This window comes from Schistocerca piceifrons, chromosome 1 (genome assembly GCF_021461385.2).
Source record: "Schistocerca piceifrons isolate TAMUIC-IGC-003096 chromosome 1, iqSchPice1.1, whole genome shotgun sequence".
NCBI lineage: Eukaryota > Metazoa > Arthropoda > Insecta > Orthoptera > Acrididae > Schistocerca > Schistocerca piceifrons.
This window is the reverse complement of record NC_060138.1, coordinates 739614815-739633260: the sequence shown is the minus strand read 5'-3', so window position 1 is coordinate 739633260 and position 18446 is coordinate 739614815. Positions and strand designations below refer to the sequence as shown.

Genomic DNA, 18446 nt, shown 5'->3' with positions numbered 1-18446 from the left:
AGGTTAAGTGACTGTGTAGACAAGGTATGAGAGATCTGTTTCTGGATATGGTTTGGTCAGTGAAAGCCACAGGGGACCCTCAATACATTTGGTTGGACAGGGACAAAATTATAAAAATATGTGAAACATAATACTACTGCTGGCCATATACTGTACAACTAACAGAAAAATGACTTTGGACATGGTTTAATCAGTGAAAGCCACAGTGGGACCCTCAATACATTTGGTTGGACAGGGACAAAATTATAAAAATATATGGGAAGATAATACTACTGCTGGCCATAGACTGTACAACTAAAGGAAAAATGGCTTTATAAGGAAGCAGGATGTCTTCATGTACAATCAAATAAAGAAAACAGTCTTCTGTTTTGTATGTTGTCTGACTACAATGAATATCATACTCACTTCATTAACAGTAACTTCGCCCTCAGGAACTTCTTCCTCACCACCAGTCTCTTCAACAATTATGTCACTTTCTCCACCAGCTGAAGATGATCCCTGGTTGCTGTTTTCTTTATCGTCATCATCTACTTCTTCACTTTGGGTTGCAGTTGCATTTAGACACACATCCAATGGACAACTGTGAAAGCAGGTTGTATTATGCCTCTGTGCAACGTGATGAGAACCAAATGCATTTAACGCCTCTTGCAGTTGACAGCAACTGCTACTGCCCAAAGTGCTGTTGGCAGGACATTCTCCTCCAATTTTTGTCTCTGATGATAAACAAGCATTTATTGCGTCACACTGAATGGGAGGTTCTGTACTGTATCTCTGATTTTGATATGATTGTTGTACCAATGAAATCTGATCATGTGATGTAGAAAATGTCTTGCTAATATCTTCGAAAGTGTTATTACCGTGAGAATGATCTTTGATTGGTATTAAAGAAGAGCTAGTTTTGTTCTGACTGACTTCATTATTAAAATGAATTGAAAATGGCACATTTGAGCACAGTACATCTTCCAAAGGAGTGCTGAAGATGGATGGTTGTTCTTCCAAATTTGATTTCTGTAGCAGGTTCTCTGAAGCATTTACACTATGTTGGTGCACTTTTTGTAAGTTGTAGTACTTTCCAGTCTGCTCTTTAATTACCTCAGAATTTAGTCTACTAGCTTCTGATGTGCATGGAGAGTGCTTATTTGATGAGGTCTGATTCATAGAATTAAAATAATTGCCAGCTAAATGACTGCTGACAGATCCTTTCAAATCTGAATGTTCATGTGAGGTAGCACTGACTTGGGGCAATGAGCACGAAGGAAACTGTTCAGTGCATTTTAAGCTGTTATGTTCATTATGAGTTTGCTGGCCTAAAGGAGTTCCCAAACCTGGGCTACAAAACCATGAATGTGTGTCAACACTTGTAATATTTTTTGAAGAGCAGCTTAGTAAGTCCTTCGTCAGCATTTTGAATGGATCAGCAGGAAGAGGTGAGCAAAGCCCAGTGTTTTCAAGGACACGAGTTGCACAACATGTATGAGATACACCTTGTGAGTGGCAACTAATACTCTTTTCACTGTATATGTTTTTATTTGTTGCTTCAGTCTGTGAACCACCAGATGAAGAAACTCTACTTTCAAATACCCACGGTGGAGGATCAACAATTCCATAACTGTTGAATCCAAAAGCACTTTGATTCGAAAAGTTTGTTTGTGGAGCAAACATGCCATTATACAAATTCTGGCTTTGGTTTGATATAACAGAATTAAAAACTGGAGAAGGCTGTGTCCCACCACGGTAATAATAATGGCCACTAGAATTTGGAATATGAGAACCTGATGGATGTGAAGCACTGGTTGACACTGTCATTGTTGGTTCACAACTGTCATATGTAGAACACAGTGAAAACTGATCTTGAGGTTGCAATGTTCTTGAGTTCTGAACACTCGTCCTCACATGTTGCAAATTTTCTCTGGAATTTCGCATTTCTTTAAAATATACGAAGAGTTGAAAATTAAGATATTTGATTCAGTACTTCCCGGATGCCTCTATCTCAAACTACAGCATAAATCCACACATCTGAAAAAGGAAAACAAAATCTTGAAATTGGCACAATCGCACAAAAATTGCTGAGCTGTGGAAATAAAGTTAATAAATACAATCTTTTTCATCATTTTATCATTACTGGAAAGAAACGAACACACTTCGTACACCATGATCACAGTGAAGACATTTTCATCATTCTGATCTAACTGGTTTTAACAGTCATAGGCTGCCATAATCTGATCTTAAGCAACTTGCTATAAAATTGTCATGTTACACTACATGAAATCAACATGGCAATTTTATAACAAGTTCTATAATATCAGTTGATGGCAGTACAAGACTGTTGAAACCGGTCATCTTGGAACAATAAAACTGTCTACACTGCAATCACAGTGTATGAAGTGTGTTCATTTGCAACCATACCGATTGCCCACAGAACATCAAGTGTACTTTATATTACTGGAAAGAACACAATCAGCTTTCATTACTCATATTGCAGCAAGAAAAATCAGTACCCAAACAAAACTTACACCTCCAGCCCATCCTCCAAAAAATTACCAGCACAAGTTCTGTGCTCTAGTTATCATATTGAAGATTTAGCTGTACTAATTTTGTCAATAGTAGGAAACAATGTATTAAATTATACCTGACTGGTCACATGTGTTGGGGTAAATTCATTACAATGAATGTTTGGAAACAAGAAATATGAATTTGCATAGCTGTTATGATTAATTTGTAACCAGTTACAATTTATTCTTGGGAAATTGCCTGATAGTTTTATATATATAATAGAGGGAAACATTCCACGTGGGAAAAATATATCTAAAAACAAAGATGATGTGACTTACCAAACGAAAGTGCTGGCAGGTTGATAGACACACAAACAAACACAAACATACACACAAAATTCAAGCTTTCGCAACCAACGGTTGCTTCATCAGGAAAGAGGGAAGGAGAGGGTAAGGCGAAAGGATGTGGGTTTTAAGGGAGAGCGTAAGGAGTCATTCCAATCCCGGGAGCGGAAAGACTTACCTTAGGGGGAAAAAAGGACAGGTATACACTCGCGCGCGCGCGCACTCACACACACACACACACACACACACACACACACACACACACACAAGCAGACATTTGTAAAGGCAAATGATCTTGCCTTTACAAATGTCTGCTTGTGTCTGTGTATGTGCAGATGGATATGTGTGTGTGTGCGAGTGTATACCTGTCCTTTTTTCCCCCTAAGGTAAGTCTTTCCGCTCCCGGGATTGGAATGACTCCTTACCCTCTCCCTTAAAACCCACATCCTTTCGCCTTTCCCTCTCCTTCCCTCTTTCCTGATGAAGCAACCGTTGGTTGCAAAAGCTTGAATTTTGTGTTTGTTTGTGTGTCTATCAACCTGCCAGCACTTTCGTTTGGTAAGTCACATCATCTTTGTTTGTATATATATATATATATATATATATATATATATCGACTCGAGGCAGCCGCACGAAGCACACAGCCATGCCGTACCGTCGTAGAAGATACAGGAGGAGGAGCACACTTCCAGTGTACAAGACAGTGGATACATTTTCAATTACACCAAATGAGACTGGTCAACAGGAGTTACTGCAACGACCTATTACTTTTGTTGGTTGCAAGATTCAATTTTCTTGTACTACAACAGAAGTAGTTAGTGGCAATGCATGGTTAACAATTGCTGTTGTTAGAGGTACTGACAAAGCTCTTGAAGGATTGGAAGCCTACAATGAGAGGGACATTATTTCTTATCGCACTTTTCCAGTTGGAGTTATACCCAACCGTAATTATGGAACATGTGTTGTTACAACAGACAAGCCATTTTCACTTTACACAAGGAATCGTCGGAGGATTAATGCAGATGAGAAGATAAATGTTTGGTGCAAACTGTCTGGTGTTTTAACTAACATCATCTTTGTTTTTTTTTATATATATATATATATATATATATATATATATATATATATATATATATATATATATATATATATATATATATATATATATATATATATAAAACAAAGATGATGTGACTTACCAAACAAAAGCACTGGCATGTCGATAGACACACAAACAAACACAAACATACACACAAAAGTCAAGCTTTCGCAACAAACTGTTGCCTCATCAGGAAAGAGGGAAGGAGAGGGAAAGACGAAAGGAAGTGGGTTTTAAGGGAGAAAAAACCCACTTCCTTTCGTCTTTCCCTCTCCTTCCCTCTTTCCTGATGAGGCAACAGTTTGTTGCGAAAGCTTGAATTTTGTGTGTATGTTTGTGTGTCTATCGAGGTGCCAGCGCTTTCGTTTGGTAAGTCACATCATCTTTGTTTTTAGATATATTTTTCCCATGTGGAATGTTTCCCTCAATTTCCCTCAAGTCATCCGCTCATCAGTGCAATATTGAGAAAAGTGCTTTTGTTAACACTACGTCCATTCTTCAGATTAAACTTTTGTAAATTCTGTGAAAACAGTCATGGGATTTCTCCTAATATCATGTCGGACCTCCTTTCGCCCGGCTTAGTGCAGCAACATGATATGGCATGGACTCAACAAAACATTGGAAGTCCGCTGCAGAAATATTGAGCCATGCTGCCTCTACGGCTGTCCATAATTGCAAAAGTATTGCCACTGCAGGACTTTGTGCACAAACTGACCTCTCAATTATGTCCCATAAATGTTCAGTGGGATTCACGTCAGGCAATCTGGGTGGCCAAATCATTCACCCGAATTGTCCAGAATGTTTTCCAAACCAATCATGAACTATTGTAGCCCGGTGACATGGAGCAATGTCATCCATAAAACTTCCATCATTGTTTGGGAACATGAACATGAATAGGCAAAAATGGTCTCCAAGTAGCTGAACATAACCATTTCCACTCAATGATCAGTTCAGCTGACCTAGAGGACCCAGTCCACTTCAGGTAAACACAGCCCACACCTTTACAGAGCAACCACCAGCTTGTACAGTGCCTCGTTGATAAGCTGAGTTCATGGCATTGTGGCGTCTGCACCACACTTTAACACTACCACCAGGTCCTACCAACTGAAATCTGGACTCACCTGACCAGGCCATGGTCTTCCTGATGCCTATGGTCCAAGCAATAAGGCCACAAGCCCAGGAGAGGTGTTGCAGGCGACGTCATGCTGTTAGCAAAGGCACTCGCACCAGTCGTCTGTTACCATAGCCCAATAATGCCAAATTTCACCACCCTGTCCTAACAGACACATTCGTCGTACGTCCCTCATTTATTTCTGCAGTTATTTCACATGGTGTTGCTTGTCTGTAAGCAGTGACAACCCTATGCAAATGCCGCTTCTCTCGGTCATTAGCTGACGGCCATTGGCCACTGTGTTATCCATGGTGAGAGGTAATGCCTGAAATCTGGTATTCTCGGCACACTCTTGACACTGTGGATCTCGGAATACTGATTTCTCTAATGATTTCCAAAATGGAATGTCCTGTATGCCTAGTTCCAACTATCAATCCACATTCAAAGTCTGTTAACTCCCATCACGCTACCACAATCACGTTGGATCCTTTTGACATGAATCACCTTGGTATAAATGACAGCTCTGCCAAAGCACTGCCCTTTTATATCTTATGTACACAATACGAGCCTCATTTGTACAAATGTATTGCTATCTGATGACTTTTGTCACCTCAGCTTAATGCCTCTTAACATCCATACTGCCATGGGTGATAAATGTGGATGCTGCCACAAATTGGTTAGTGAGGGATGTTCTGTGAGAACTGTAAATTCTGGTTCCATAAGGATGAATGTAGTGGAGTAGACAAGAAACTGTCTAAGAAGGATCTACAATGGACATCTAGGATTCACAGCAGAGAGAGAAAAATAGAAGCAGAATCTGAGGCAGTGAAATTTGAATTATGGCAGTTAAACGGAGACAAAGACACTGGAATGTGTGAAAAAGTAACAGGTAAAAGGAAAAGAGGATTTACTTTGCAGAGCTTGTTCAGTGTCAGATCGAATAATAAACATGACCAGTTATCTGAGACAGGAGACGAAAAGCCTGATTCAACAGCAGATGAAAATAGTAAGCAGCTGAAGAAGATTTCAGCTAGACTGGAAATAAATAACATACGGAAAGAGAGAGGTGTAGGCAAAAAGAGCAGGAAATATTAGGATCAGAGTTCCAGATCACAAGTATTGTGTAGCTAAGTGTGAGTCTCGGTCAGGTGATAGAGGACATTAAGGCATTAACTACGGATCTGAATGAGGATGACCAAGCAGCACTGGTATTGGGGGAGCAAGCAAACAGCCTGGCCAGGAATGTGAGGTATAGCATCAGGAGTAATTTGCACGCAGTAGGAGCAGTAACTCTGCACACAAATGTTGGTACTGTTGAGGTTCTTCAGCAGCACGATTAGTCTTGGCTTAAAAAAGCTTATGAGCCTAGCGAACAAAAACAAACTTATTGACTATCACATCAGATTTGTGACTGGATTCAGGACTTTCTTGTAAGCAGAGCTCAACACGTAGCTCTTAACTGAATAATTTAGTTGGTGCAAGAGTGTTACGGAGATGCTCAACAATGGAGATGTTCAGAAAACCCCAGTGGTAAACACTATAAGTGACGAGTCGTGTATCACGAAGAGATTTACTACAGAAATTCTGAGAGCGTACATTCTGGGAAAAGTTGAGCAACATATTACTTCCTCTCACACGTTTCATCAAATGATCATGAGAAAATCAGAGAAATCAGAGATCATGCAGAGGTTCGCCAACAATTATTCTTCCCACATACCATTCACAAATGGAATAGGGAAGGGGGATGAAGACAGCAGTACCAGGAATACACTATGCCATACACTGTTAAATGGCCTGCAGAGTACAGACAAAGACATAACGGAACTGAGAGGGTTGCTCCAGGCTTCGAAGAGTGCTCACATTTCACTGCCACAGTAGATGGTATAGAGAGGTGGAAATACACAAAGCAGGGCCTACAACTTAACAGGAAGGGGAGAAACATGTTAGCTGAAGGAACATGGTGAGCCACAAATGTAAATGACAGAATTCCTTCAATTCCTGGTGTGAGAGGGGCTCTTTTTAAGGTTAAATTCTTCACCCAGTCATGCCATACTGAAAGAGATTAAGATAACCTAATAAACATTCACTCATCCATCCATCCATCCACAAATCCCATCGTAAAGGAGAGTTTGCGTGGATTTGGAACAAGCCGAGTTATAAATTATCAGTCAGAATTAACAATTGGTGGCTGCTTCTGCAAACTATACTAGCAACAAATTATGACTAGTGCCAATCTACCCAGGGTAATAATTATGAGAATTACTTCTACATCACTTTATGTATGTGTATTACAAGGAAAACAGCTATCTGTACTTTGAAAAAATCCACTGATCCTTCTCTTATACTCCTAAAATAATGTTTTTATCTAATCCTTCTAGCACTGTATTTATGTAACTTTAAACACATCAGTTGTCTGTACACCAGCAAGATCAAGATATAGTTAACATAATACTAGAGTTCCAGGGTATTTACGCCATTGAGTCCAAATATTCTCATAAATAGTAGGGGGCTGTTAATGAGGTAATTTTTTACTTTGTTTCTGAATATTCAGAAATTTTCAATTTCCTGCCTGATGCCTACTGGCAACATGCTGCAGACTTTTGCATCACAGTGTAAAACTCTATACTGAATCCTAGAGAGTGATGCACAGCCTGTATGAAAATTATTTTTACTTCTAATGTTCTTATTCCATGCTTCTGTAGGACACAAACTTTTTTTCACCTTATTTGCACTGCCTCAGAATACAAAGGCACAGGGCAACACTGAGTGAAAATACACTAGCAATACTGCCTGCAGGTCAACACAGTCAGAGAACTGAAGTTTTTGGTTAATTTATCTACATGAGGGTGACACATCAGTTTATTATCTAGCTGGGTACCTAGGGACTTCACTTGTGGAGCCTCATTCATTGTCTGCCCATTGACCTCTACTTCTGGTACCTGTAAGCAAAATTTACTTGCTTGAAATCACTTCTTGAGTTTATAAAAGATCAAAGGTTAGGCGGTATGGTGTGACCGACAGCCCCGGGATAACAAGGCCGTCCAGCAGTGTTAGTGACGTCACACTAAGCGGCCCATAGCCGACGCAGCAGTCCACGGACACCTCCGTACAGACGCGCCTGATGCTAACGATCTTCTGTCCGTCATTCAGAAAGGAGCGAACTATGATTCGAACCAAATACCAAATTATATATATTCTTGCAAACAGCATAAAGGTTCATAACGAAATACCGATTACATATACGGGCAGGAATAGGTTCCAGAACTCCTCTGAAATGTGTTTATCTTCAGTACCAGAATGAACATCAAATTGTCAAGCTTTCTAAATAGAAAAGCACTTTGTTAGTAACAGACAGCAATAATGAGACTTGCAGTTGGTGATTTCTACGTGGAAAAGCTGTAGAGAGATTGAAAATGGTAAGTAAAGAGAGCCTCAGCCTTTTGCTCACATTCTTACATGTAACGCACTTGGTTGTTTTTCATTTTCTTACCTTTCATAACATTTTTAATATTGTTTCAAGAAGTGTATCTTCAATAGCAGAGTGAACTTCAAATTGTCAGGCTTTTCTTAAAGGGAAGAGCAGTCCCTTAGTATCACAGTGCAAGACAGAATCTTGTGTTCAGTGATGTCTATGTTAAAAGGAGAATATTTGATATCTATCTTTCGTTTCCATTCTTTATTACTGGGGATACACTTGTAAAAATTCTTGAAAAGAGCTGTCACCATGAACATATGAGTAAATTCACAATAGTCATGTGTTTTATGAGATAAAGCGAACTCTTGTTACCTTATTGTAAACGAAAGTTGTGAGGGTTTCGCTATGTATGACAATGTTTAAGATAATTTACTTTCAGTGTAATAGCTTGAAAATGTTAAGTCCTGCTGTCAGTTGGCATTTGTCACCACCTGTATGCAAGTTTTAAAGATAAATAGTGTTCTGACAAATATAAAATAGTGGCAAAGTTCCTCAATCGATTAAACTTATTCCTGCCCGTATATGTAATCGGTATTTCGTTATGAACCTTTATGCTGTTTACAAGAATATATATAATTTGGTATTTGGTTCGAATCATAGTTCGCTCCTTTCTGAATGACGGACAGAAGATCGTTAGCATCAGGCGCGTCTGTACGGAGGTGTCCGTGGACTGCTGCGTCGGCTATGGGCCGCTTAGTGTGACGTCACTAACACTGCTGGACGGCCTTGTTATCCCGGGGGTATCGGTGTGCCCCAGTTGTAAGGCTGTTCCATTATTCTCCTGCCTGTATCTGTTATGTATATGCTTGGGCTCTTTATCAATCTTGTACTTGCACCATCAGAAAAAGTCCACCAATGTAAGCGGTACATAATTTATGTAAACCAATAACAGGAACAGGTCACCACTGAACTTTGTGGCTCACAACATTTAATGTTTTTCCACTCTGAATTTAATCTTACTTTCTGTGCAAGGGGAAGATTTTTGAATGACATACCATTTCAGTGTTCCTAGTACAATTTTGTGCTTGCAAAAATGCCAACAGGGTAGCTTTTGTTGTTTAGTTCTACTAGAATTGAGTTTTAGAAACCATATTTTGCTTGCTCAGTAGAGAAGCCCTTACAAAAGCAAAAGTAACTTGTAGTTAAAAGATTATTTTCATCAAGACAGTTAAGTCAAGCTTCTCAAAGAATTCTGAGAACCCAGGAAGTAAGGAGTTGAGTCTATAATTAGAATTCAGATGCTTGTCTCCTGTTTTATAAAGAGTGTTGCTTCTGCAAACTTCGTTCACCAGGAAATACATCTAAACTCAGTGACTGGTTGGCACTGTTGAGTCAGCACAAGATTTTAGTACTTTGGCTGAGATACAACATAGCCAGTAGAGTTACTGACTTTTTTTTTTTTTTTTTTTTGAGCTAATGATTCTTGTGATGCTTCTAAGAGGTGACTTAACAAAATTAATGTCTGGTGGTGGAGTGGGCAATGACAGTCCAAACAAATCTAATAGAGCCACCAGAAGTAGGAAAATTAATTTACTAGCTGCTGATTTGCGTTCCATATTATCTGTCTCTCTGTCATGAAGGAGTTTGCTTTACTGAGTTTATTCCTTTCATCCCTAATAATGCACCAAATTTCTTTGCCTTGCTCTTGTAGTTTTGAAATTTTTGTGCTAGGATGCAAAAATCTATTTGATGTAGTTTGCCTGTCGGAGCACCAACTGGAAAAATGAATAGAAATTTAAATTCTGAAGATTATAAATTAGTAGCTTTCTAAAGCAGAAGCAATATGGAGAAAGGAGGAGTTGTCATCAAAACTATAGACACAAGTAGTTTTTGTGCACAACACCACATGGAAGTTTGTGCATGTGAAAACATACTGGCTAATATCACAAGTGTTACACTCTCCAGATTCCCACAGGGACATTTTCAGAATTTCTCAGAAATAATAATTTGTGATGATTTCAATATTAATTTTTTAAAGCAGTATGAGCAAAACAGGATAAGGTAGTTTTTCTTAACACTTGCAGTTAATCTCAGTTGTAAACTATCCCATCAGAAAAGACAAAACTTTTGTATGTGAGGCCATAGTCAATGAAGTACATGTCAACCAAGTTTTAAATGAGTTACCAGGCCATGATGCCCAACTAGCCATAACAGACAACATGATGCATGCAAATTGGGTGTTAACTAGGAAAACCACTAGAATAGCCAAAAAGCTCACAACAGACACCTTTAGAACAAATCTGCAAATCATGAGATGGATTGAGACGTATGATACCAAGGATGTGAATTGTAAATTTAATGCATTTCTAAGAAAATTTATCTCTGTCTTTAATAGCAGTTTCCCTACAACAACTATCAAATATGACATCAGAGGTGTATTACAGAAATAGTGGATAACAGGCAGCATTAAAGTACCATCTAGCAGAAAGAGAGGACTGACTAACACAGTCATAAAATGCACAAATGTGCAATTGCTTCCTTATTATATGAGGTATTATTGAGAAGAGTTCTAAAAAATCAGAAAGCTTGCATGTCACATCAGAGCTTAGGAGAGTCTACCAAGGAACAAGATCATCTAGAAATTAAAGATAATAAAGAGATCTACATCTACACACATATGCCGTAAGCCACCATACATCGTCTGGCAGTGAGTATCTTGTACCACTGCTACTCGGCTTTCCTGTTCCACTTGCAAATTGAGGGAAAAATGACAGTCTATATGCTTCCATATAAGCCATGATTTCTCTTACCTTGTATACATGGACCTACAAAATGTACAATGGTAGCAGTAGAACCACAGTCAACTGCAAATGCTCATTTTCTGAATTTTCCAACAATGTTTCATAACAAGAATGTCATCTTCCATCCAGGCATTCCCATTTGAGTTTACGAAGAATCTCCATAATACTTACAGGTTGATCAAAACTGCAGGCAACAAATCAAGTAACGTGCCTCTAAATAGCTTCAATATCTTCCTTTAATCCTAACCAGTGGCGATCCCAAACACTGAAGCAGTACTTGAGAATGGATCACCCTAGTGTTCTATAGGCAATTTCCTTTACAGACAAGCTACACTTTACTAAAATTCTCCCAATAAGCCAAAGTCTGCCTTTTACTTTCCCTGCAACCAACCTTATATGCTCACTCCATTCCATTTTCGTTGTGTCATTAACACCTCGATGTTGAATCATTGTGACAGTGTGAAGCATCGACCAATGACGTATTTGGACATTATAGGGTTTTTAATCCTACTCATATACTTTAATTTACATTTTTCTACAATTTAAACCAAGCTGCCATTCATCAAGCCAATTAGAAATTCTGTCTGTTATCCTGCATACTTCAACAGCCACACAGTGACAACAATTTTCCATACACTACAGCACCATCAGGGAACAGTTGCAGTATGCTATTCACCCTATCTGTCAGCTCATTTATGTGTATAGTGAACAAGTGGGTGTATCACATTTCCCTGTGACAGTCCTGATGATGTCCTGGGCTCTGATGAATACTCACCATCCCAGACAAAATACTGAGTTCTATTACATACCAAGCTTTGCATATGTAAGGAGCTATTCCATAGGCTTGGGCCTTCATTAAAAGGTCTGCAGTGGAGCTCTGTGTCAAACACTTTCTGGAAATCTAGGAATATGGAATTTGCACGTTAGCCTTCATCCACAGTTTGCAAGACACCATGCAAGAAAAGAGGACAAGCCAAGTTTTGTACAAGCAGTGCTTTCTAAAGCCATACTGATTTGTGTAAAGAAGTTCTAATATAACTTACAAGATTCTTAGAAATTTTGCAGCAAACCAATGTTAATGATATTGGTTTGTAATTTCATGGGTCCAATCTTTTCCCTTCTTATATACAGGAATCATCTCTGCATTTTTCTAGCTGTTTGAGACTTTGTGCAGCACAAGAAATTCATGACAAATGCAAGCTTAGTAAGAGGCCAATGCCAAAGAGTACTGCTTGTAAAATCAAAGTGGGATTCCATCCTGACTTGGTGACTTATTGGTTTTCTAGTTTTTCTATTGCTTCTCAACTCCAGAGATGCCTATTCCTACGTCCTCCATACTGTCTTTGTAGTGGTCAGATGATGGTATGCCTGTATAATCCTACTGCATGAATGGCTCTTTAAATGCGAAATTTAAAACTTCAGCTTTCCTTTTGTTATATTCTACTGCCACACTGGACTGATCGATGAGTGAGTGGATAGGAGCCACCAACAGGCTCAATGATTTTGTGTAGTAATAGAATTTTCTTGTGTTTTCACCAAGTACACTCACTAACATATGACGGTGAAAGGTACTGTGTGCTTCAAGCATCAATCTTTTTACAGATGCATGAATTTCTACTAACTTTTTCCTGTAAATATTTCTGCATACTGTTTTGAACTGAGATTGCAATAATTTCTGCTTCCTAAGCATTTTTTCTGAATTTTGTTATTACACGATGATGAGCCTTTTCCATATTTAATTCACTTACTTAGCACACTATTTTTCAGGACATGATATAACAATAAGTTTGAACTTTGTCCATGATTCTTGTATCTTCATGATATTTGGAGTAAATGATGCCCATTCATTGTCTAAGTCTGATGCTGACAATGGCTTATCTGTTATTTCCAAAATAAAAACTCTCCTAACCTTCTTGAGGGATTTAGGAACTTCAGTAACCATCATCACTGTGGTGACATCATGATCACTAATCCCTGTCTCTATACTGTCACTGCTGATAAGATCAGGCCTGTTTGTAGCTACAAAGTCTAAAACATATCCATCAAGTGTGGGTTGTCGAACTAGCTGCTCACAAGACAGTTTATGGAAAATGTATTTAGAAGCAGTGCACAAGACTGCTGTTCATACCACCTTCAAGAAACCAAAGACACCCCAGTCTATACTTAGCAGATTAAAGTTGCCCTCAACTAATACTGCACAATTGGTGTACTTCAACACTACTGAGCATAGGCTTTCTTTAAACAATTCTAAAACTATAACGACCCAAGTGGGTGGACAGTAAAAAAAATCCAACAATTACACTGAATTCACCTAGGCTGCTTACTTGCACCCTTCACAGCCAGTCTCAGTTTCAACCTCAATAGACACAACATACCTCAATAGACACACCATTTTGTCGACTGCAATGAACACTCCCCCTCCTCTGACTTCTGACATATTTTTGATATACATTCTATGCCTCATTAAATATAGTCAGAGCTTTTTACTTTGAGTTTCATCCAGCTTTCTATTCTGCATACAAGCAAACACAACAGCTTCCCACGAGCACAGTAAATTTAGGAGCTTGGATATGAGGGATTAAGAAATTTGGTGTTAAAATTTTGGCATTCGAAGCACCTTTATTTTGTACAAAATCTAATGTCACTCTGCTTATCGACAGGTGAGCATTCATCAGATGATCTCAAAATTTTGCTTAGCCTAAAAAAACCACACGAGCACTCCACAAGTACTGCACTATCCAAGTAGTAGCTTCCTTCGTGTAGTACACCCCTGACCTATAAGAGGGAGTCCTACAATCCTTCACCCCAAAACACAGGTCCAGAAATCAGCAGCCAAGACTGTTAAACAACTAATGGAGACTCTGGTTGAAACCCTTCATTCAACTCCAAACCAAAGGCCCCCTGTCATTTCCAGGTACAATACTGCAAACTGTAAGCTCTGTTTGCACCCTGCTAGCAAGGCCACTGCTCTTCACCATTTCTGCCAGTCACCTGTAGAACTGGAGGATGGGCTCAGAACCCAAGCAACAGACATCAGTGGTGCCAACATAAGCCACAACTTGTAGATGACTACACCCTGCATACTCGACAGCTGTAGGCAAGTCCTCCCCCAAATCTCGGATGAGGCCTCCTGGCAGACATAGCAAGTGCACCTGCAAACATGTTGCAATCTGCCATTCACTCTGTGTGAGTGCTGCTAAATGTACAGTACATTGGTACAGCTACCCCACAAAGGGTTGTTGAAAGATGCCTAAGCAGCAGAGTCTGTGGCTGCTACAAGTGACACATGAGGAGTTCTATTTAATGCACCAATTTCTCAGCTGCTGCTACAACCCAAGAAAGCAGCCTGCAGATGACTGACCACAGCCAACAGTGCCTTCATCTGTTTGCAAACAGCAGCTATAACCTACTGTGTCTGGACATGGCATGCACACTCCCTATTCATCTTACTGCTGAAATTCGAATGAAGACAGTATGTACAAAAAAAGATGAAAATGAACCCCTCTATCTTGTAGGCAAAAGATTTTCATGGCCCAACTCATTAAAAATACAAACAGAGGCTATTAGAGAGCAATGAGCATGCCACCACAAGTTTGCTGCACGCTGGCATACAAGCGAAAGACCTATTCTTCTGGCAGTTAATGAACAGAGACTTGAACCTGACAAGGAAATACGAGTCTGGTTGGTTATGTCACTACATTAAAACTATGTGACTCTGGTGCTAAACTACAAGCTACAAAGAACAGAAAAAAATCCCTGCTGTTTTTCACACATTGATTTGCAAAACCAAATTTCTTAAGATCACAACCACAAACTACTAGAAAGCATTGACACTACGTCACTGAATACTGGGGCAAAAAAGGACCAATAATATCAAACACAGAGTAAATTTCTTTAACTGTCACTCTCTAACTGTAACTGAGAAACTCAAAGTCCACTCAAAAATGAAAAGCATTGCAGTATTTGTGACAATCAGTATCTTAAGTATTTGATCAATTCAAGAGAACCCTAACTCTTCCAGGAAAATTATGTGAATAATTAACTCTCTTAAAAGTAAAAATTCTCGTGGGATTGATAAACTGCAAGTAAAATATTGAAAGCATGTTCTTCCCATATAGTTACTGTACTTAGCCATACATTTAATTCACTGTTTCAGCCAAGACTCTTCCCAAATTAAAATATATAATTATTAATAACCTCTTTAAAAAAGATATGGTAGTAGGATAGATATTAATAACTATCCAACCCTTTCACTAATAATGTTCTCAAAAGTTTTGGTAAAGATAATGTATTTCAGAATGGCTGAGCATACCTTCAAATATAAGGTCTGGATTCCAGAAAGGTTATTCCACTGATCATGTCACCTACCATTTCACCGACTGTGCATTAAAATACCTGCATGACAAGATTTGAATTACAGGGATTTTTGTTTAGCTAAGGAATTTACAGTGCAAATTACAACTTTTTTTCTTTTAGAAATTTATAGTTTATAGCTTGCAAGATACCAAGATTAAGAGGTTCAATTCGTATTTAAATGAGAGGAGTCAGAGGGTCATGTTACAAGATCATGATGAATTTTCTTCTGAGTGGGTATAAATTATTACTAGTGTTACAAAGGGTTCAATTCTGAGATTGGATTGGATTGTTTGGAGGAAGAGACCAAACAGCGAGGTCATTGGTCTCAATTCTGAGCCCATTACTGTTCTTGCTATATGTAAATGACTATCCTACACTGATAAAGTAGAAATAGCGCTCTTTGTTGCTGATGTTTACATAGCTACAGTATCAAAAGGAGCCATAAATAACATATTCAAAAGTATTATTGGTTGATTCTTTGTAAAAGTCTATCACTTAACTTAGAAAAAAAACAAACAAAGATTGTTCAGTTTTGTAACAGGTGAGATGTATCATCAGCAAGGACAACAAAGTACGTTGCAAATGAAGTATGTAAAATCAATTCTTTAAAATTCATGGTGTGCATACTGATCAGAATTTAGTTGGTAATCACATATTGCAGATTTTCTCAAGTACTTGAGTTCAGCAACATTTGCTCTACATGCAGTTCTTGATTATGGTGATGAAAGCAGCAGAAAATTAGTTAACTTTGCATATTTTCATCCACTGATATCATATGAAATACTTTTCTACAGCATTTCCACACCAAGAAACAATGTGTTCATTGCACAGAAATGTGCTGTAAGGTTAACCTCTGGGGCACATCCTCAAAAATTATGTACGCAACTTTTCAAAAAATTAGGCATACTAATAACAGCCACACTATACAATTACTCATTCATAAAGTTGTTGCAAAGAATTAGGCACAACTTGAAAAATAATGCTACAACACTCATAACAACAGAAACAAAAATAGGCTTGACTATCCACAATGCAAACTTACTCTAGCACAGAGAGGAGCAAAGTATGAGAGGGTAAAAAAACACTCCACAAAACAGTTAAAGGGTCACTTTTTCAAACCCTGAAACTGTCTCCCATTGTGATGCAGTAGTTTGTAATTTGGTTCAAAGGTGGCTACAACCATCCACTGTATTGATGGAATCGTGTGCCATCCTGTGATGTCACCCTTGGGTTCGACAATGCTTCAAACAGCAAGGTGAGTTGTAAAACTGGTTCATTATTTTATGTTGGGACCAAATTTTACCACAATTCTGACAAATGCCATCAAGGATGTGTCACATGATGAGAAGCAAATCACTTCCACCTTACTCCTATTTCAACCCTTCATTTGATGTCGCTGTAGTGGGCATCAGAAACATGGTGCCCACTGTTGAAATCATGTAGTTTTCGTATGTGTAACCCTGGAGAACAATTCAGACACACCGCTGCTCAGAACTGATATGAAAAGACCACAGGAGGTAGCATAATTGCGGCAGTGAGACTGTCCCTTCCCTTTGGGCATTGATTGCCACCTATTTTGTGGTCCAAAATGACAGTTTGCAGTAGTATGACTTCCTTGAAAACCTGTGACTTCCTACATGATTCAACCCTTCTCTAAGGTCATCATGGGCCAGAAACCCCACTGAACAGGACTTTACTCTTTTGGAATGTAGTGAGACCACAATTTTTGCTCTGATGTAGGGTAGCACCACTGGGGGCAGTTCAAAACAATTCTATGAAATGTGGATATGATCTGAAGCAGCAAAGGGTGCTTATGCTTTTCAAGCCTTTCGTTTTGTGCCGTTCTGTGGGTGTGATCATGAGGGGGGAAGGGGTGACATTGAGACATGCATGGATAAAACAGTAAACAATCCCTCCAAGACTGTCCAGTTTGATATCACCCTCACAGGCATCTGTGCACTCTCTTAAGTACATTAAAAATGTATCTATACAGAGACAATCCCATGTCAGATTTTAGGTGCCTGCAAGCAGGCTATGCTGCTACTCTAGCCTTTGCTAGTGGACAAGTAGAATCAGAGGGGTGTAATGGGGTTGTCTACCTGCAGATGCCTAGGATTCTGTCACAGGTTTGTCTCTGTGTCTCTGTACATTTTTAAAATGCTCAACAAAAGTGTGCAGGGGACACCTAGGTTGTTGCTGACTGGGAGGATCTTAGAGAGGTCCTTTACTGATTTATTCAATGTGTGTCAGTGCCCCCTCCTCACACACAAACACACACACATGATCATGGCATGGAGGATGCAGAACAGGAGGGCGGGAAAAGCATAAGCATCCTTCGCTGCTTCAGATCACATTCAGATTCCATTGAATGGTTTTAAACTGCCCCTAGTGGTTCCACCCTGTATACCAGAGCAACAATATTGTGGTTACATTACACTCCAAAAGAGTGCCATTATTTTCAATGGGGTTGCTGGCCCACAATGTCCTTAGAGACAGGATGAATCATCCAGGGAGTGCCAGCAGCATCACAGGTTGTCAAGAACGTCACCCTGTCACTCATTGTGCCACAAACTGTCGTTTATGACCACAAAATGGGTGGAATCAATGCCCAGAAGAAAGGAGCAGTCTCACTGATCCCTTTAGGCCATGGCCTGAGGCCTTTTTTTCACCTCAATTCTGAGCAGCAGTGCATTGAATTGTTCTCCTTGGTTACCCACAAGAAAACTGCACAATTTCAACAGTGGCCATCACGGTTTTGTCACCCATCACTGTGTCGTCAAAAGAAGGGGTGAAATGTGGGTAAGAGACGTGCGATGACCTTCCCATT

At 39.2% G+C, this 18446-nt stretch overlaps 1 protein-coding gene across 1 annotated transcript in view; it reads right to left on the bottom strand.

Annotated features, from left to right (window-relative positions):
- LOC124788187 (zinc finger protein 267-like) overlaps positions 1–18446 on the bottom strand; it is a 53415-nt gene that overhangs the window by 20586 nt on the left and 14383 nt on the right. The window contains exon 2 of the mRNA XM_047255353.1: positions 406–2016. Within this exon, the coding sequence (XP_047111309.1) occupies positions 406–1923 (1518 nt within the window). The 5' untranslated portion in view covers positions 1924–2016. The remainder of the gene's footprint in view (positions 1–405; positions 2017–18446) is intronic.